The sequence below is a fragment of the Bos indicus x Bos taurus genome, chromosome 2 (assembly GCF_003369695.1).
Source record: "Bos indicus x Bos taurus breed Angus x Brahman F1 hybrid chromosome 2, Bos_hybrid_MaternalHap_v2.0, whole genome shotgun sequence".
Classification (NCBI taxonomy): Eukaryota; Metazoa; Chordata; class Mammalia; order Artiodactyla; family Bovidae; genus Bos; species Bos indicus x Bos taurus.
In genome coordinates, this window is record NC_040077.1 from 129006630 (window position 1) to 129026704 (window position 20075).

The 20075-nt window shown below is 50.8% G+C and overlaps 1 protein-coding gene across 1 annotated transcript in view; it reads left to right on the forward strand.

The window, feature by feature from the left end:
- Positions 1-1434: 1434 nt before the first annotated feature.
- ASAP3 (ArfGAP with SH3 domain, ankyrin repeat and PH domain 3) overlaps positions 1435-20075 on the forward strand; it is a 51097-nt gene continuing 32456 nt past the window's right edge. The window contains 2 exon segments of the mRNA XM_027520624.1: positions 1435-1602; positions 2618-2773. Of these exon segments, the coding sequence (XP_027376425.1) occupies positions 1576-1602; positions 2618-2773 (183 nt within the window). The 5' untranslated portion in view covers positions 1435-1575.

The following is a 20075-nucleotide window of genomic DNA, read 5'->3' on the forward strand; positions in this document are numbered from 1 at the left end:
CTCAGTAATGGCCCCCAAAGATACCCAGGTCCTAATCCTTGGAACCTGTTATAATCTATGGCAAAAGGAATATTGCAGAGGTGATTAATTTAAGGATCTTGAGAAGGGGACATTATCCTAGATCATCTGGATGGGCCAAAAATGTAATCATAAACATGCTTGTAAGATGGAGATGAAGGGAAATTTGACCACAGAAAAGAAGGTAATATGACACAGAAGCAAGATGGCCTTTAAGATGTGAACTTTGCCACAGGCCAAAGAATGCAAGGAATGTAGTTCTAGAAGCAGAAGATGAGGAAACAGATTCTCCTCTAGAGCCTTTGGAGGGAGTATGGCCCCACTGATACCTTGATTTTCAGTCCAATAAACCTCAGACTTCTGACCTTCAGGACTATAAGAGAATAAATAGGTGTTGTTTTAAGCCACCAAATTCGTGGTAATTTGTTACAGAGGAAATGACTATAGAAGACATCAACATTAATGGTGTAAGGAGAGCTGTTGGGGTTGCATGAAGGTGTCCAGGAAGCCTGGGTGGAGTGAGAAGAGCAAGGGGTCCAGCCTTTAAGATACACCCAGAGGGATTTCCCTGGTGGCCCAGTGGATGGGGATCTGCCTGCCAATGCAAGGGACATAGGTTTGATCCCTGATCCGAAAGGATTCCATGCAGCATGGAGCAACAAAGCTCATGCACCACAGCTACTGAGCCCATGTGCTGCAACTGCTGGCTAGCTAGATAAGCTTCTCAATAAGGCAGTGGGGTGAAATACCATGAGGTTATTTCAAAAGGGGGGAAATTCAAGCTTAGAGAAGCAAGCAATTTACTCAGCTGTATACAGCTTGGTCCACAGCAGTGCCAGGATGGGAACTGAGATCTGTCTGACTCCAAAGCCAGTGTTCTTCAGCGCAGTGCTTCCTGATATTTTCTAGAGGACCTCATGCTCTAGAACTAAACCTAAGTGGATTTTTATCCTGAACACCATCCCTCATCCACCCAAACATATTCGTCCTTTCCCAAGAGGCAGAGTTTAGTGGGTGCGAAGGAATGGTAGTCTTGAGCCTGGTCGGGATGGTGAGTCGGTGAAAGGCAGGAGATTGAGCCCAGAAAGAATGAAGGTGTGGGTGAGAGGGCTGGGTAAGGGGTGGTGGGGAACCAGTTCCTGAGCGCCTATTGTGTGAGGCTCCCTCCTCCCCAAATCACAACTAAGTGGCATTAGACTTCCCATTCTACAGAGAACGAAACTGAGGTTCCAAGAATGGACGTACTTTTCCTTAAATCACAGCTAGCTAGGTCACGAAGACACACAGACCCCGGAGGCACGGTCCACGGTTAGGGACGGAGCCAAGGGGCGGGTGTGGGCGGTCCTGGCCGAGCAGAGGCACAGAGACTGGTGTGCCGGGCAAGGGAGGGGTGGGGCGATCCGGGGCGCAGGCAGGGCATCGAGAGCCTTCCGATCCCGGGCTCGAGAGAGAGATGACGGGCCGGGTGGGGGATAAGGCTGAAGGGTAATATCGTGAGGGCTGGGAACCAACAGACAGGAGAGGAAGACACAGGGTGCATTCAGGAGGGGTGCGGAGATGGGGCCCCGGGCTTTGGGAGCGAGGGTAAGTTCAGAGGCCCGACAAAGGGGCGGAGCCCTAGACGCGCCGAGAGCGAGGCCGGGCGGAGGAGCTTTAAGGGAGGCCGAAGGACCCGGCAGAGAGGCAGGGAGAGGGGACGCGGAGCCCTCTGAGGGGCCAAGGGCGGGGACGCGAGCCAGGGGCGGGGTTCTCAGGAGCAAGGAGGCCAGGGGGCGGGGTCGATGGACCGGGGGCGGGGCAATGAGCCAGGGGCGGGGCTCTTAGGAGCCGGGAGGCTAGGGGGCGGGGTCGATGGGCCGGGGGTGGGGCAGTGAGCCAGGGGCGGGGCTCTTAGGAGCCGGGAGGCCAGGGGGCGGGGTCGACGGGCCAGGGGCGGGGCAGTGAGCCAGGGGCGGGGTTCTCAGAAGCCGGGAGGCCAGAGGGAGGGCCGATGGGCCGGAGGCGGGGCAGTGAGCCAGGGGCAGGGCTCTTAGGAGCCGGGAGGCCAGGGGGCGGGGTCGATGGGCCGGGGGTGGGGCAGTGAGCCAGGGGCGGGGTTCTCAGGAGCCAGGAGGCCAGGGGGAGGGCCGATGGGCCGGAGGCGGGGCAGTGAGCCAGGGCCGGGGCTCTCAAGAGCCGGGAGGTCAGGGGCGGGGCCTATGGACCAGGGGCGGGGCAGTGAGCCAGGGGCTGAGCTCTCGGGAGCCGCGAGGCCAGGGGCGGGGCCGATGGGCCGGGGGCGGGGCAGCAAGCCAGGGGCGGGGTTCTCAGGGGCCAGGAGGCCAGGGGCGGGGCCTAGGAGCCCGGCGAGGGCCGCGGCCGGGCGGTCCCGGCTAAGGTGCGGAGACAGGCTGGAAGGCCGTGGGCGGGGCTGAGAAGCGGGCGGGGTGGGAAAGGTCGGGGCTCCCGGGACGCGAAGGGGAACGCGGCTGTGCCGGGCGAAGGGGGCGGGGCGGCACGGAGGGGGCGGGGCGCGCCGAGTCCCGGACGGCTCTCGCGGCTTGCGGAGAGGCCGGCCCCGCGCAGTGCAGCAAGCGCCCCCCGGGCCCCATTCCGACAGCCCCGGCGCCCACACCTCGCGCCCGCCATGCCCGAGCAGCTCAGCGTCGCCGAGTTCCTGGCCGTCACGGCAGAGGACCTCAGCTCCCCGGCCGGGGCTGCCGCCTTCGCCGCCAAGATGCCCCGGTGCCGAGGGGCAGCCCTGGCGCGGGAGGAGGTGAGAGGAGGGCCGCGGTAGGAGGGGTCTGGGGTCCTGGCAGGGCCTTTCCTTGACCTTCACAGGCGTGACCCGAGCAGTGATGGTCCTTACCGCGCCCCAGAAACCTGCCCCTTCTCTAAATCTTTGAGAACCGAGTGCATCTCTAACATCTGCGTCCTCCCCGTCGGGTGCCTGGGGCTGGGGCCGGGGGGCGAGGAACCATTTGCGGCGCCTCGCAGTCACCTCGACGACAGACTTACCAGGTCGAGGGACATACCCGCAGTGTTCTTGATGACCTGCAGCCCGGTCGCTTGCGGGTTTGCTCAGCGTCTCGCTGCATCTGTTTGGGTTTTCATCTTTGGAGCCCCACAAATTCGTCCCCTAAGTCACTCCCTTTCTGGAAAGTCTACCTTCCCGCCACAGTCCGGAACGAAACTTCTCCCTGGGAACAGGGAGGCCCCCTCTCCCGCAGACTGCTGGTTCTGAGATTTGGCTGGTGTGTGGAATGAATGCGGAGGAGAAGGCGCCAGGAGCTGGGGTTCACCTTGGCCAGGCTGTTCAGGAGTTTACAGTCTCCTCTCCCCTCCCCTCTCCTCTTTGTCTTTTCCAGCATTGCCGTCCCAGGCCTTTCCTTTGGCCTTTGCAGGCTGCCCCACCCCATTCCCCTGCTCAGAGGAGTTCGTTCGTTTTCTCCAGACCCACCGCACTTTCCTGGGCCTCCTCTGCCGGAATATTCTAGGGCAGACACCCTGAGGCTTTGGGCCAAAGGAGAATAATGTGTTTTTGCAGCTCCCTTTCAGAAGATGCCCTTAATTTAGGTGGCGTTTTGGATCTCAGAAGTGGCTCTCACCTTCCATCCTTCACCCTGAGAATATTGAGCACCTACTGTGTAGCAGATAAAAAGATTAGTAGTCCTCATACTCTGGGCCAATGTCTTGGGGAATCTCTCCTCCTCCTCCTCTCCCCTGCAGTCTGAACCCTCATCCTAGAGTAGTGATAATAGAGGACTGTGGAAAGATCATCCTCTTTGGGGAGCGCGGTGGACCTGCGTTCAAATTCTGGCTCTGCAGTTTGCCAGCTGTGTGAGCTTGGGCATGTGACCTGATCTGTTTGTGTCCGCACTTTTGGCATCTGTAAAATGGGGATAATAATGTTTGCCTCACAGGACTGTGGTATTATATGAGGCCACGTAGGTAACGCATGCATTTTGATTAATGAAATGATTATAGGGTTAATTGACAGACCTCTTTAGACGGGGATGGGTCTCTTTTTGTCCTCATGTCTTTCACAGTTCAGTTCAGTCTCAGTGGTGTCTGACTCTTTACAACCCCTTGGACTGCAGCACGCCAGGCTTCCCTGTCCATCACCAACTCCCAGAGCTTACTCAAACTCATGTCCATTGAATTGGTGATGCCATCCAAGCATCTCATCCTCTGTTGTCCCCAGCCTAGCCTAATGCTTTGCTATATATAGTGGAGGAGGGGCAGTACCTGTTTGAAGCAGCGATGACCTTTGGCTTCTTTCCTTGAGCAGAACCAGTAGCATGGAACCTAACACCTGTGAATGTAGGATGTATTTTACTGGAGGCTTATAGGGAAACTGCCCAGAACCTCCTCCTGAGGAGAGAGAGCCTCCAGAGGATTGTCTTCATTTTGTGACCTGGAAGAGGTCAGTGTGATCAGCATCCTTAGGGCTTTCACAGTTCATACTCCTCTTGGGGTTGTTCATTAAAATGTTAAATCAGAGCAGGATCTGGAGAAAGGGCTGTACTATGAACCTTTCTCCAGGGACAGAAATGCCCATTTATGCCCGTGCATCTGGCCTTGCCCAGCTCCGTGTGGGTAAGCACTTGTGTGTGCCTGGGGGAGGGAGTCCTGAGAATGGATCTGGAGGCCACCGCAGGCTCCTATCAGGACTCTGCCTTGGCTCCAGTGTAGGCCTGACAAAACTCAAATCTTTGCCTTTGAGACTTTAGTTTGGTGCATGCAAGGGTTCATTTTTGCAACAGAAAGGTTTCTGACACCCAAATTCAGCTTTTCTCTTCAGCATGTCAGTGCCTCAAAAGTTAGACTCTGACCTTTGGACTTTTCTGAGGTTTCCTGTTTGGCTTTGCGTTTGTGTTTATATTTACATGCAGTTTGATGCTGGCATTTCCCCAGTCTCAGTTCTGGGCATGACTGACCCCCAGGCTTGAAGTTCCATTTGGCTGAATCCAAATTTGACCGATTCTCAAAGCAAGTCCTCCAGCTGGTTTCCTGGGAATCACTAAGGGCTCTGCCCTGGGACTTGCATTCTTTTTTTGCTGTCCTGCTAAGAAGCGTCCTGGGTAGGTTACAGGAAACAAGAATATCAATGCTGAGAAGCGCTTGAAGGTCGAGATCACCTAGGAACTCCCATTTAAGATGCGGAGGGGACACATGTATACCTATGGCTGATTCTTGTCAATGTTTGACAGAAAACAACAACATTCTGTAAAACAATTATCCTTCAATTAAAAAATAAATTAATTAAGATTAAAAAAATAATAACTCTGAAAAAAAAAAAGATGGGGAAACTGATATCCAGAGAGTACTATAGACTTGTCTAAGCACCCACAGCTAGGGAGTGGAAGAATCAGCATTTCCACCCAAATGTTCTAACCCTTGGTCCTATTCGCTTTCCTTCTAAAGTCCCTATGTAATTTCTCTGAACCTCAGTTATTTACCCTTAAGATGGGTCTAATAATCCTTCCTTGCTTGCCTCTCTGGGTTGGTAAAGGTTTTTGTTTTTAATTTAAAACTGTTCATAAGGGAGTATTAGAACAGATACTCATTCTATCAACCACCTTCTTCCTGTCCTGGGCCATTGTTACATTGATATTCACAGTAATACAGGTGAAAAGGGACCTAGGGAGATTAAGGCAGTTGCCCTGTGTCACAGAGTGGATCTGTCTGACTTTAAGGCTGTTCTGTGTCCGTTCTCCATGCTATTTCTCTGCTAGGCACCAAGAACATAAAGATGCTGCTCAGGTTTGCCGACTGATAAGTGGAACCCCAGGAGTCTATCCAGAGTACACAGAGAAAGATATGGTTAGTGCCATAAGAGACCAGTGGAGCAAGGCAGGGAGAGAGACTGATGTAGTCAGGGACAGCTTCCTGGAGGAGGTGACACTTCCAGATGAGTTTGGAAGGATGGAAGAACTCCACTAAGTGGAGAGGACAAGTGAATGAATATGGAAACAGATGGGAAGAAAGCATATTCAGGAACCAAGTAGGCCACTATGACTTGTAGTGGGCCACTAAGTTTCACTATGACAGTGCCGAGACTTCATGCTATGTCATGTGTCTTAAACTACCAGTGAACTTACAGTGGGTCTTGGATGAATCAGTCCACCACAAATGTGCTTGTGTTTTGTATATGTTTTTGGAAATGTAATGAAGTTTTCATTGAACAAAAGACATACTGATTTTTAATTTAAAACTTTAAAGACAACAGAAAAGGCTACAGTCACCTCTGACCATGTCTCATGATTCCTGTCCTCTCTCCAGAGGTAACTGCTATGTAAATGTGCGTGCTTCCCAGTATCTGTCCTCAGAAAATGTGTTCTCAGTAAAGGGGTGGTGGTGAAGAGGGATATTTACCTAAATCAGTATCATGTCTTATAATGCATAGTTTTAAGTTTCCTTGGAGTCAAATCAATCTTTTCCTTTGTAACTTTAGCGTTTTTGAATCTAATTTTAGAAAGGGTTTCATTCTTAATTCTCAGTATTCTTGTGAATTCTACATTCTGCTTTGTCATGTGTCGATACTTGTTTCACCCAAATAATAACATTTTTGTTTTTAAAAAAATGGTAAAAATGATGTAATCTTAGAGATATTTTTTGTTTGCAAGAACCAGAAAGCCTCTTAAGTTTATGTTGAAGGTAAACTTGTTTTAAGGAATTAGGGGTGCCTTGTGGTACTGAGCATCAGTAAACCTTACCCAGGCCTCACCAAGGCCCCACTTGAGGCTGAAAAGTCGTCAGGAACAAAAGTAGCTGCTTCATCCTTCCCATCGCCTCCGGCCTCTGTTTCTTTCTGCACCTCTGAGCAGTGCTTTTGCTCACTCGTCACCCAGGCCCCCAGGGGCATCACACAGTCTTCTGGGAGGCCAGACATCGTTAGCCCCCACCTTCACATGACCTCACTGGTCCAGCTTCTAAAGGGAACCAAGCCAGTCTTGTGTCCCACTTCCAAGTTCCTGGTAGGTTGGTGGCCCCGCCCACCAACTCTCTTGACTGGTTCCAGAAGCTGGGTCTCCACCCCTGGTTTCATCAGCAGAGGTCATGAAGGGATAGACCCAGGCAGGGAAACCCAGCCACAGAGACCTACACTGTGGGAGGAGACATTTCTCAGAGAAGAGGAGCAGGACCTAGAAAGTCCCCACCCAAACCCTACTTGTCCATGGCAGTCCATTTGGCACAATTTAGAAGGCAATGGCACCCCACTCCAGTACTCTTGCCTGGAAAATTCCATGAATAGAGGAGCCTGGTAGGCTGTAGTCCATGGGGTCGGGTTGCTAAGAGTTGGACACGACCGAGCGACTTCCCTTTCACTTTTCACTTTCACGCATTGGAGAAGGAAATGGCAACCCACTCCAATGTTCTTGCCTGGAGAATTCCAGGGACGGGGGAGCCTGGTGGGCTGCCGTCTATGGGGTCGCAGGCTCCAGGGAGAGGCGCTGTGTTCATCCTGTTTTGTGCCTCTGGTTATCCAGGTGAAGAGGAACCCCAGTTTGGAAAACTGAGCCGTAGTACAATTAAAAAGATGGCGAGCTGAGGCTTGCAGCATGACTTGGAGGGTCTTGAGTGTCATTTAGGCATTTGGGCTTTTTGCTGGACAGTAGAGACAAGTGGACCAATCATGTTGTCTAAGGATTGGATGAGGTTGTCCCTGCCGAGGGACACAGTGGCCAACATGGTGCAGGGAAACTGCTCCGTGCCAGGCCCCGCATTAGGCCCTGGGTAGACACATTGCTCATTAAAAGAGACACAGTCTCTGCTCTGCTGAGCTTATAGTCTTCTGGGAAAGACAGACAGTAAACAGGTCAGTAATTGCACATGTCATGAATGTCATGGAGGCTCATCGTCCCTGTCTAGGCCTGCCCTGAGGTTTGGTTCTGGGTCCTCATCTCTGCAGGCAATCTCATCCATGCGCATGGGTTCAGTCTTCTGTCTTCAGGTGACTCACATAAGTGTACCTTTAGCCCAGACCCTCATGTCCAGCTGCTCACATGGCTGTTTCCCTTTCACTTGGTCAGTGTGTCCAAAGCCACGTCACAACTTCTGCCCCAGGCTAGCCTTTCCAGTTTTCCCTTTCGGAGAAAGGTCCTTCCCTCTCTTCTGTTACACAAGCCAGAAGCTCCATGTCCTTCGTCACTAAAGGTCATCGGTGTTAGCTTCTAAGCATCTCTGTCCGCTTCTCTCCATCGCGCCCCTGGTCCACGTCACTGTCGCCTCTCCTCTGGAATGCCGCGCTGCTCTCCTAACTTGTCTTCCCACTTTACTCTGGCTCTGCTCTCCCTCACAGCCCTGTGTCACTGTCTTTGGCAGCATACACCCTAGATACATTTTACATTTCTTTGCATAATTACTTGGTTAAAATCTGAGTTTTCACTAGATTTCGACTTCCGTGAGACAAGAACCTCCCCCACCACTGGATCCCTAGTGTTGACCGTAGCACCATAGTAGGAGCTCAGAAAATATCTGTGGAATAACAATGAAAAGAAGAAACCTGAAAAGGAGCATTACTAGAGAATGATGGGGTGAGGGTGCTCTAGTTGGAGGGAACACCTTAGGGAACATCTGAGTTAGTAAAGAGCCTAAAGTGTTTGTGACACTGAAAGAAGGCCAGAGGAACAGAAGCATAGCCTGGCAAATGGAAGAGCCACCCCAGATGAGTTTGGAAAGCAAGGGCCAGATGATCTTCAAGGTTGTAGGTCCTGGGGCAAGTCTGGATTTTATTTATTTTGCAGGCAAGCAACATGACCCAATTTATATTTTTTATTTATTTCTTTTTAATATTTGCTTCTTTTAATATCTGTTTATTTATTTGACTGCCCTGGGTCTTAGTTGCAGCATGTGAGCTCTTAGTTGCTGCATGTGGGATCTAGTTCCCTGACCAGGGATTGAACCAGGGCCCTCCCGCATTGGGAGCCAGGAGTCTTAGCCACTGAACCACCAGGGAAGTCCCCCTCAACTTGTATTTTAGAAAGATCGTTATCAGCTGCTGCATGGAGACTGGACTGGAGGAGTCAGGAGAAGACCCAGGGAGGCTGTTGGCAGTTGGCAGTTGTTCATGGAAGAGCCGATGGTGGTTGTGGGGAGAAGTGGTTGGGGCTGTGGTTGGTGGAGAAGTGGGCAGATTCTAGAAGGATTTTATAAGTAGTGACAGCAGGATTTGTTGATGGAATGCATGTGGGGAGTGGTCAAGAATGGTTCCCAGATTCCTAACAGAAGAATGCCATTGCCCCTTCCTAGGAAGAGAAATCTGAGACAGGAACAGGTTTGGAGGATAGTCAAGAATTCTGTTTTTACATCTTATAGGTTTTTGAAGCATTCAAGTGGAGAAGTCAAAAAGACATTTAGATATATTTATTTGAAGGTCAAAGGACTAGGCAGGAGATACACATCTGAGAGTTGTCAGCACTGAGATGGGCTTCCCTAGTAGCTCAGATGGTAAACAGAAGACCTGGGTTTGATCCCTGAGTCGGGAAGATCCCCCGGAGAAGGAAATGGCAACCCACTCCAGTATCCTTGCCTGGAAAATTCCATGGACAAAGGAGCCTGGTGGGCTATCATCCATGGGGTTGCAAAGAATTGGACATGACTGAGTGACTAACATACACACACAGCATTGAGATAATGGGTTTCAAACTTGGATCTGTGTAAGCATCACCTGGCATTATTCCCAGAGAGTCCTACTGAATAGCTGTTTCTTACTTAGCCTTCTTATTGCAAGTAACAGAAACCAACCTGAGCTGATTTAAACAGAAAAGAAGTTCACTGAAAGGGAATATTCAGTAGTTCACAGGATTTCTGGGAAGCTGGAGAACTGGGGCAAGGCAGCAGACGGGATCCCAGCCAAGCCACTCTACTGAGCCAGTTTGGCGAGGACGCTGCTGACATGCATTAAATGCTGCAGCTTGTACCACTGCTGTGCTCTGGGGACTGGGTACCTTCGCTGTTGCTGTTGTTATTCAGTCGCTCAGTCGTGTCAGACTCTTTGCGACCCTAGAGACTGCACTATGCGATGCTTCCCTGTCCTTCACTATCTCCCGGAGTTTGCTCAAACTCATGGCCGTTGAGTCAGTGATGCCATCCAACCATCTCATCTTCTGTCACCCCCTTCTCCTCCTGCCCTCAATCTTTCCCAGTATCAGGGTCTTTTCCAATGAGTTGGCTCTTCAAATCAGGTGGCCAAAGTATTGGAGCTTCAGCTTCAGCATCAGTCCTTCCAATGAATATTCAGGGTTGACTTCCTTTCGGATTGACTGGCTTGATCTCCTTGCTGTCCAATTTTGCCATCAGTATCAGAATGATCTTCCACTTTCTCTGCTCCTGATTCAGTCTGCATTGAGTGCCTCTGATTGGCCAAGCCTAGCTCCTGCATTCCTGTACCCTAGCTTCAAGGGAGTCTGGAAATCATGAATTTGGTCTTGGCAGCTTTTGTAGAAGGCAAGCTCTGCTGAGGCTTGCGTAGCAAGTAATTTCCCAGGTGTAGGAAAGAGGTTTAGATACCAGTCTGCAGAAATGAGAAATGTCCTTGGCAGGTTCACCAGCCTGCAGGAGAATGTCTGGGAATCTGCTCTTAATCAGCACCCCAAGGAGATGCTCATGTAGGTGGTCTATGAACTACATAATGCATTTAGTGCATTTAATGCATTTAGTGCATTTAGTGCTTAAAGAAGTGGGAGTAGGTAAGATCACCCAGGGAGAGGAATGAAGACAGTCTGGGCTCAAGCTCTGGGGAGCTCCAGGTCTGACAGGTTAGGATGGGAAGAATAGTTAATAAGGGAGCTAGAGGAGCTGCCAGGGAGGAAGGAAGGAAATCAAGAGAGTACAGTGCCTCAGAAGCCAGGGGGAGGAATGTTTCGATGAAGGAGCAATGCTCAGCTCTGTCAGATGTCCAGAGGTCAAATAAGAAAACGATAGAGACATGACTCCTAATGTTGGCAGCTTGGAGGTCATTGGTGACCTTAAGAACCTTAAGTGCTATTTTAAGGTCACCTTAAGTGACCTTAGTGCTGTTTTCCCCTCCACACCAATTTTCCTGAGAAGGGAAGTAGAGACATGGATGCAGACCAGGGACCTGGGCCAAGAGGGTTTTCCAGGCCACACTTAGAACCCGGCTCCGTCTGAGCCCAGCCTCTTCCCACTCCAGGCTGCCTCTGCACAAGGACACAGGGTCCTTCTGGAGTGTCAGCCTCAAGCCCAGTCTCGCAAAGTCTCCTTGCCTCCCCAAATTTCAGTCTTTGGGCCCAATTTCCTTGCTTGGTATTCAGCTGTTTCTGGCCACCAAGGTGACACAGGCAGGTTTGGGGACAGAAACTGGGGTTTTAGGTCAGAGTAGAAGGGCAATGCTTTCTGCAAAATCAATTTGGTAGTATAGTCCTCAGATATCTTTGCCAGAAGATTCCTTTGATAGGCTCAGAGTATATGCAGCAGTGAAGCCCACAGGGGCACAGTGAGTTCCCCAGACTCTGGGGCAGGGCTTTGGGCCCCCTTTGTCCTGGGAACTTTGGGAGTGGGCCTCACCGTGAAGGTGCAGGAGGCTAAGCTGGGAACAGCTGCTAAAGGTTTTCTTTTTTAAAAATTATTTTATTTTTTTGGCTGCACTGCATGGCATGTGAGATCTTAGTTCACCAAGTGGGGATCAAACCAGCACCCCTTGGTTTGGAAGCACAGTGTGTTAACCCCTGGACTGCCAGAGAAGTCCCTGCTAAAGGTTTTCTAACTGGGCTTGGTTTTGACTTTGAGCTTTCAAGAACTTCAGATGCTGTTGGCTCCACCCAGACCTACAGATCAGAATCTCCCAGCGGTGAGACTTGGGCAAGGGAACAGTCAGAAGTTCCCCAGGCAACTCTGATGAGCAGTCAGAGTGGAAACCATTATGGTGCTCACTTAAGGTTTGTTATTCGTTAAACACTATTTATTGAACATCTGCTGTGTACGAAGGTGAAATGGTAGTCTCTGAAGGCATAGAGATGGCAAGGTACCCACCTGGGAGGGAGAAGAACTCATGCCCATGGAAGGGTGACTGACAGCCCGCAGCATAAAGAGGTGTGGCTGAGATCAAAGGAGCGAGTCCTGTAACTGAAGTCAAGCAGACTTGGGTTTGAATTCTCATGGGTTATGTGACCTCAGGCACATGACTTGAATTGTCTGAACCTCAGTTTCCCTATCTGCAAATCAGGATGATGATAACTGTCTTACAGGGTTTTTTTTGAGGGGATTACATATAAAGCCTCTAGCATCTACCTGGCACATAACAGATACTTAATTTTTTTAAAATTTCTTTTACTGAAAACGCAAGTATCTCTGCTTATAGAATAGTTAAATAGATTAGTAGCCACAGAGAAAAGGAGAAGATCATTGCAATAGGGATGAGGTAATTACTGTGAGTAAGCACTAAAATTGTGTAGTTTTGGCATCGGAGCAAAATGAGAAATCTTGTGTACCTTGCGGATGTCCGGGAATGAGTAGCTGAGCCTGATTCTGGATGAGACGGGTTGTCCCCTCAGCTCTGCCCTTTGCTCTTTCCCATCCATCTCTTTCCACATCAAACATTTGTTGAGAGCCGTCTCCATTCTCAGTCCTGGCTGCACATTACAATCCCCTGGGTTGCTTTTAGGTTGTTTTTTTTTTTTTTTTAATAGAGATAAAATTCATATGACACAAAATACACCATTTTAATCATTCTAAAATGTACTGTTCAGCAGTCTTTATTCACAGGGTTGTGCAATAATTGCCACTGTCTAATTCTAGAACATTTCCATCAGGCCAAAAAAGAAATACTGTGCTCATTAGAAGTCACTCCCCACTATGACTCCCTCCAGCCTCTGGCAACTTTCAGTCTCTATGGATTTGCCTATTCCAAACACTTCACGTCAGTGGAATCCTACAGTATATGGACTTTTGTATCTGGCTTCTCTCAGTTAGCTTACTGTTTCAAGGTTCTTCCATACCCACCAGGCAACGTTATAAGCATTTCTCATGTACATATTAACTCTGGTAATCCCCATCAGAGGCACAGAGAGATGAAATAGCCCAGGAAGCAGAATTGCCAAAGCACATACAGGATGTGCATGCAAGATTTGCAGCATACTTACAGTAAGAAGTATTCACTGATTATATGGAATTCTAATGTAACTGCATGTCCTGTATTTATTTTTGATACATTTGGCAACTCTGCTAGCAGTAAGTGGCCAAGCCAGTTATTTGGACCTGAGCAGTTCAAAGCACGTGGGAGTGCCTCACCTCTCACTCCCCCGGGGACTCTGACTTAACAGGATATTAAGTCTGAAGTGAGGCTCTGGCTCCCTTATTTTTTTAAGTACTCCAGGTCTTTCCCCTGATAGCCTGGGGTTGTGTCTCAGGCCCTGGGAATGCGGAGATGTCTGCTTTCGTCTTCCATGCCTCTTCTTCCTGGCTGTCATGCAGCCCTCCTTGTGTGCCTGACACTGGGCTGAGTGCTTAAATGCCTGATGGGATTCAGCCTTATGAGCTAAGTACTATTTTTATCGAACAGATAGGGACATGGAGGCTCAGAGAAACTGAGTCACTTGCCCCAGGTCACACAGCTAAGAGAATTAGAACTAGAATTTGGACCTCAGAACAGTGTGATGTCCTGAGTTCTTAACCCCTGTTGCCTTTTCTGTGTTCCCATAGGGCCCTGCTAGTATTCATTTAGTCATTCATTCATTCCACGAAGGTTTACTGCTGCTCATGTGCCAGGCCCTGTGCTGGGTGCTGTGGATATGAAAGCAAATGAGGCCATCCCTGCCCTCCCCTTGTAATTAACTGATTTTTAAAAAATTCTGGCGGCCCTGGGTCTTCACTGCAGCGCGCAGGCTTCTCATCACAGAGCAGTCTCTAGAGCGGCTGTTTAGTGGTTGCAGCAAATAGGCACTCTAGTTGTGGCATCCTTAGTAGCTCCAGGTGTGTGGGATCTTAGTTCCCTGACACCAGGATCAAACCCCGGTGCTCCCCCCACCCCAACCATCCCCTACCCGCTGCTGGCAAATTCTTATCCTTACCCTTTTAGTGTTTTCAGTGCCCGTAGAGAGTCAGAAGTGGTAAGTAAGGGCCATGATTGCTCTGACAGAAGCCTGTGGTGGGCCTGGGGTGGCATAAAGTCAGTTCTGTTGTGGTGGGGGGCAATGACCTGTAAGCTGAGTGGGGAAGGATGGAGTGTTTGCTAGGCAGCATGGCGAAAGGTCTAGCAGCTGGAAACAGCCAGAGCTGGGGAGGACCGGGGTTCAGGGGGTTCGTGGTGACCATCAGGTGGGGGCAGGGGAGGATTCACCCGGCCCACAAGAGACCCCAGAGGATGGGAGGCATGGGGCCCCTGCTGCCCTGTCCCGGGGACAGGCTGCGTTCTCCTCAGGGTTGGGTGGAATTCAGGGCTCAGAGCCAGAGGTCAGATGGGATCTACAGTGATCGTCGGGCAGAGTTCCTGCTATCTTAGCTCATCTCTGCCGAGCAGTCTCCTGAGGAAAATCCCAGCCAGGAAACTTGGGGTTTGTGGAGGGCTCGGTGCACACAGAGGGTGCGGCTCCCTTCCTGCAACCCCTCTCCCCCCCCCAACCCCAACCCCGCTTCCCATCCCACCACCCTTCGGCTCCCTTCCTGCAACCCCTCTTCCCCCCCTCCAACCCCGCTTCCCATCCCACCACCCTGCAAGGGGCAGCTCGTGAGGCTGAGTTGGCAGGGCTGGCCAGGTGCCCGGGCTGGGGAGACGGCTTCAGGGGCCCGACCGTGGGGGCACACGGCCAGCCACAGTCTCCAGCAGCGCAGGAAGGAAAACAGCGAGAGACTGAGGGACCCTGAAATAATAAATGTCGGAGCTGGCAGGAGCCTTCCACGTCACCGCCCAGCCCCTCGTTCCCGACAAGGAGTCGGCCCAGGGAGGGAAGGAGACTGACTGCTCGAGGTCACAGCAGGGCCGAGGCAGACCTGGGACTGGCAGTGGAGCCCCTCCTCCGGACCGTCCCAGCCCGGGTGCTCGGGTGCTGGGGATGGGGGCTTATCCAGATGAAAACCATTTGGAGACATTTGCTCCTGCTGGTGGGGCTTCCCAGGTGGCGCTAGTGGTAAAAAAATAAAATAAAAACTCATCTGCCAATGAAAGAGATGTAAGAGACATAGGTTTGATCCCTGGGCTGGGAAGATCCCCTGGAGGAGGGCATGGCAACCCACTCCAGTGTTCTTTCTGGAGAATCCCATGGACAGAGGAGCCTGGCGAGATACAGTCCATAAGGTTGCAAAGAGTCAGACAAGACCAAAGCTGACTTAGCACGCATGCGTGCTCGTGCTGGTGGCCAAGCTTGGCGAAGCCTTACCGAAGATGCTTAACTCAGCTCTGAGTCCTGGAGCTTTGACCAGGAAGGGTCATGTCTGCAGGTGGGGAAACTGAGGTACAGACGGAGGGAGGAATTTGCTCAGAGGGATACAGAGGGGCTGATGGCAGAATTGAGCCTAAAATTCAGTGCCCCCCCTCCTTTCCCTCAAAATGTTTCTGCATCACTTTCAAAGATGCCTGACATCCCCCGTTAGAAAAACCACAACCTAATTTATTAATATTCTTTACAGCCATCCTTACAGAGCTGAGTGGAGCTCAGAGAGGGGTGCAAGTGAGAGAAGGCTCTGGAGCAGAGGGCACTACTTACATGACTCTGAGCCAGTTGCCTCGCTTCCCCCAGCCTCGGTTTCCTCATCTGTAAAATGGGGAGTATATTAACTACCTCACAGGAATAAACAAGGAAACAGAAATAAACCAGCATTCCGTAAGTGGGGGTGGTGGCTGGATTCATGTAAGTAGATCCCCCGGGAGCTTGGAGCCCAAGTGTTTCCTGTTGGTGATCTGCTTTGGGCCAGGCTGGGCTGTGCTCTCCCATCACCTAGTCAAGCCTGAGGTTCAAGGTTGCACCCCTTTTCTCCCGCTTGGGCCTGGGTCTGCAGATGTGTCCCTGAGTCCGTCTTTCTACCACAATAATTTTTGTTTTGGCTGAGTCGTGCGGCTTGCAAGATCTTAGTTCCCTGACCAGGGGTTGAACCCATGACCTCTGCAGTGGTAGCACAGAGTCCTAACCACTGAACCACAAGGAAGTCCCATCTACCACGAGAATTTATCGGGTCACTCTTCTCTTGTTCAGAACTCTGCAGAACCTCCCCATCACTCGTGGGCTAAAACCTAGAGGTTTGGGTTAAACGCATGGATTCTGAAGCCCGATACCCTGGGCCTGAGTCCAGTCACACCACTTACCAGCTATGTGAGCTGGACAAATGCCATAACTTCCCTGGGCCTCAGGTTCCTTATCTGTAAAAGTTTCTGGGGATGTTGACAGGATTGTGTGAAATAATGCAGAATCTGTCACGTTCTTAGAAGAAGCCTGGCACATGGCAGTGATGTAAAACCATCCCCTGGCTTCTCACTAGGAACATGGGCTCCCAGTGGGTCACGCAAGGTCCCGCTTAGCCTGAGGCCTCACTACTCGCCACTTCCCCACCCAGCCTGGTGGGTGCCTGCCACATAAGTTCCAGGCAGTTCCCCAAATGTGCTGACGCTTCAACCCAGGGACTTTGCCAAGGCGCCTCTCCCCTCTTTTTTTTTTTTTTTTTTTAAATGAAGTAATTGGGCTGTGCCGGTTCTTCCTTGAGGCACAGGGGACCTTCGATCTTCATTGCACCATGTGAGATCTTTAGTTGTAGCCTGTGGGATCTAGTTCCCTGACCAGGGATCAAACCCAGGCCCCCTGCACTCGCAGTACGGAGTCTTAGCCACTGGACCACCAGGAAGTCCCCTCTCCCCTCTTAGAATGGTCTTCCCGTCCTGCTTTTCTCCACCAGTGTCTCCTCATCTTTCCAAGGCTCTGGTGAAGGCTTCATCCCAGGGTAGGGTGGGCACTCCTGTGCCCCCCTCCCCCCAACAGGCATCTCTTCTGCTCCAGCCTCGTCCAGGCCGCCTCAGCCCTTGGCTGAGCACATTCTTGTCTACGTTTGGCCTGACCTCCTCTCCCCAGCACTTGCACAGTCAGGCAGAGCACAGCTGGACGCTCAGTATGTGTGGACAAGCCCCTACTGTATACTGGTGACTCTGTTGGAGACCTTACCCCAGCCCCTGCCTCGGCCCCACTGGGCAGAGAGGGGCAGCCTTCAGATTTGAGGTCCCAGAGTAGATGCTGTTCAGGGAGTAGAACTGAGCTGGGATTGCCTGGAGGTGGGATGCTATTTGAATACTTCCCAGTCCCACCCTTGCCCCTCCTTGCTGGCCACCCATGAAGGGCCCTGTGGGGCTCCCTGCCTTTCTCTGGATCTGCTGGTTGGGCAGGTGGGTGAGCAAAAGCAAACTTAGAGCACGATACGAACAGGACAGCTCACATTTGCAAGGGCTACAAACTTAGCCAGTCTTTATGATCCAAATCCCAATGGAAAGTAGCTGAAGCAGGAGTTACTATCATTCCCATTAAAAAAAAAACTATTAATTTATTTAATTGACTGCGTCAGATCATGTGGGATCCTTTATTGCTTGGACTCTCTAGTTATGGCACACAGGCTCCAGTTTGGGTCCCAGGTCGGTCTCTGCCACTTTCTGGCTGTGAGCTCAGGCAACTTTCTTCACTTCTCTGAGCCCCACTGACATCAGCCAGATGGGAATAAAAGCAATACCTGCCTTATCGGGATGTTGTGAGTCTTAAAGGGTGGATGTCAAATTGCTTTTCAAACTGTAAAGCCCTGTGCAAGTTTTGGATTTATTCTTTTCTTAGTTTGTTTGCATTTCCAGTGAGAGCTGGGGCCAGAAACTCACCTGAGCTTTTGTTCTGCAGTCTGTAAAATGAGGAGATAATGTTAGATTATCTCCCATATTCTGTGATTTCGTCTCACAAGGGACGACATCATGGTCCAAAGCAAAGGTAGAAAATGGTTTTCATCTCCTGTGCCAATTATAGTTTGATAGGTGAGGCTACCTGAAGAACTGCCTTAACGGAATGATGAAACAAAGCCAGTCAGTGGGGAAAATACTGTGGTGGATTAATCATGGCTCCAGCAGTCATGAAATCCCACAGAAGAGGTGCCTGTGCCCTGTACTATAATAGTCCAAAGGAATGAATGTCCAATGGTGAAATTTAATCTGTAGCTCCCAAGGCCTTAGCTTTAGCAGCTCTGCCCCCTGGATTGGGTCACCATGGTTACCGCAGCTGGTTCTGAGAAACCACAGGCCTGAAGAATGGCTCCTATTGATGAATCCTGACCCAGGAAGGGGGCATGCAGAAGGCCCTTCCAAGCAGGGAAGCTGGGCATGGCCCTAGTGCTGCCGTCTGTGGTCTCTTGCTGCAGTGAGGGAGAGCACAGTGTGTGGGGGGGGTGTGTGTGTGGGGTGTGTGTGTTTATGTCTGGGGTGGGGTGGGGAGCAACATGGAGCTGTATCACCAACTGGAATTCAGACTTTGTCCAAGCCCAGCCAGGCAAGGCTGCCCGAAGGACTCCGGTTGATTTTCTAAGTTCAGACTTGTCCCCGGTACTCTGAGTTTCGCCTCCCTTTGCCCAGTGCCTGCCCAGACTCTTGCGTGAACTCTTAGCTTTGAGAGAAATCTAAATGGCCATCCTGCTGATCCAAAATCTGAACCACACTCTTCTACCACCCGAAGTCCCTGAATACTCCAAGCTCACACCTTACAGGGTAGCTTATTCTTCCTTAGGAACTTCTTCCTCTGTTTGAGCTGATGTCTGTTTCTGTCTCTCTAACTTCTACCTGTCAGTCCAGGGAATCCTCTTCAGGGCCAACTTCAACCAATCTGTTTTCTCTCTAGTAGGACAGCCCTTGGAGAAGGCAATGGCACCCCACTCCAGTACTCTTGCCTGGAAAATCCCATGGACGGAGGAGCCTGGTAGGCTGCAGTCCATGGGGTCGAGAAGAGTCGGACACGACTGAGCGACTTCACTTTCACTTTTCATTTTCATGCATTGGAGGAGGAAATGGCAACCCACTCCAGTGTTCTTGCCTGGAGAATCCCAGGGACGGGGGAGCCTGGTGGGCTGCCGTCTGTGGGGTCGCACAGAGTTGGACACGACTGAAGCGACAACAGCAGCAGCAGCAGCAGGACAGCCCTTGGAGTATTTGCAGTGGGGGTCCAGCCGCTATTGTCAACTTCCTTTTCTTTGGACAGGTCTCCCTCTGTCGCTCCCTCCTCCCCTCCTGTGTTGAGGGGATGTTGAGGGGATATGATAAAGATGCTTGAGCTGAGATTCAGGCTCAAAGGCAGATCCAGCTCCAGGATCAAAGGAGCCGTGTCTCGGTGGGGCTGCTTGCTCGTATTGATAGAACATTGGCCCTGGACTTGGCCAGACCTGGGTTTAAATTATGACTCTGCTGCTCTGCAGTGTTACGTGACCCTGACAAACCTGGACATGCTCCTTCCCCTGGCATTTTCATCTACAAAATGCAGATGGTGATGCCTACCTCAAAGGGTGGCAGGAAGAGTGACAAGTGAGAGCCTGGTCCAGAAGGCTTCCTCAGGCACTCAGGACGTGTAACACCTTACACTCTGGCTGCCCAGTGGCAGAGGTTGCACTGTGGTTCCCACATCTTGCTGAGCAGGCTCATGGGTCGAGGGGAAGTATCTTCAATTAGCTCAAGGAAAGTTGAGAAATCCTCAATCAAATTCAGTTTCATTTTGAAATGGATGATATTATTATCAATCAAACAATAGTATTCTAAGCATTTTACCTATGTATGTTCATTCCATTTCCCCAATAACCCTAGGTAGTAAAAACTATTATCATCCTCATTTCATAAATAGGGAAATTGAGGCACAGAGAGGTCACATAGCAAATATCTAAATGGAGCTAGAATTCAAGACCGGGTAGTTTGGGGCCAGCCTCATGATTTTGCCATGATGATTTACTGCATCTCTGAAAGGGTAGAATTAAACCGGTGATCCCCAAACTTTAGCATGTGTCTGAATCACCTGGAGGGCTTGTTGAAACACAAATTGCTGGACTCCACCTCCAGATTTTCTGATTCAGCTGAAGAATTTGCATTTCTAACAGGTTCTCAGGTGATGTGATGCTGCTGACCCCAC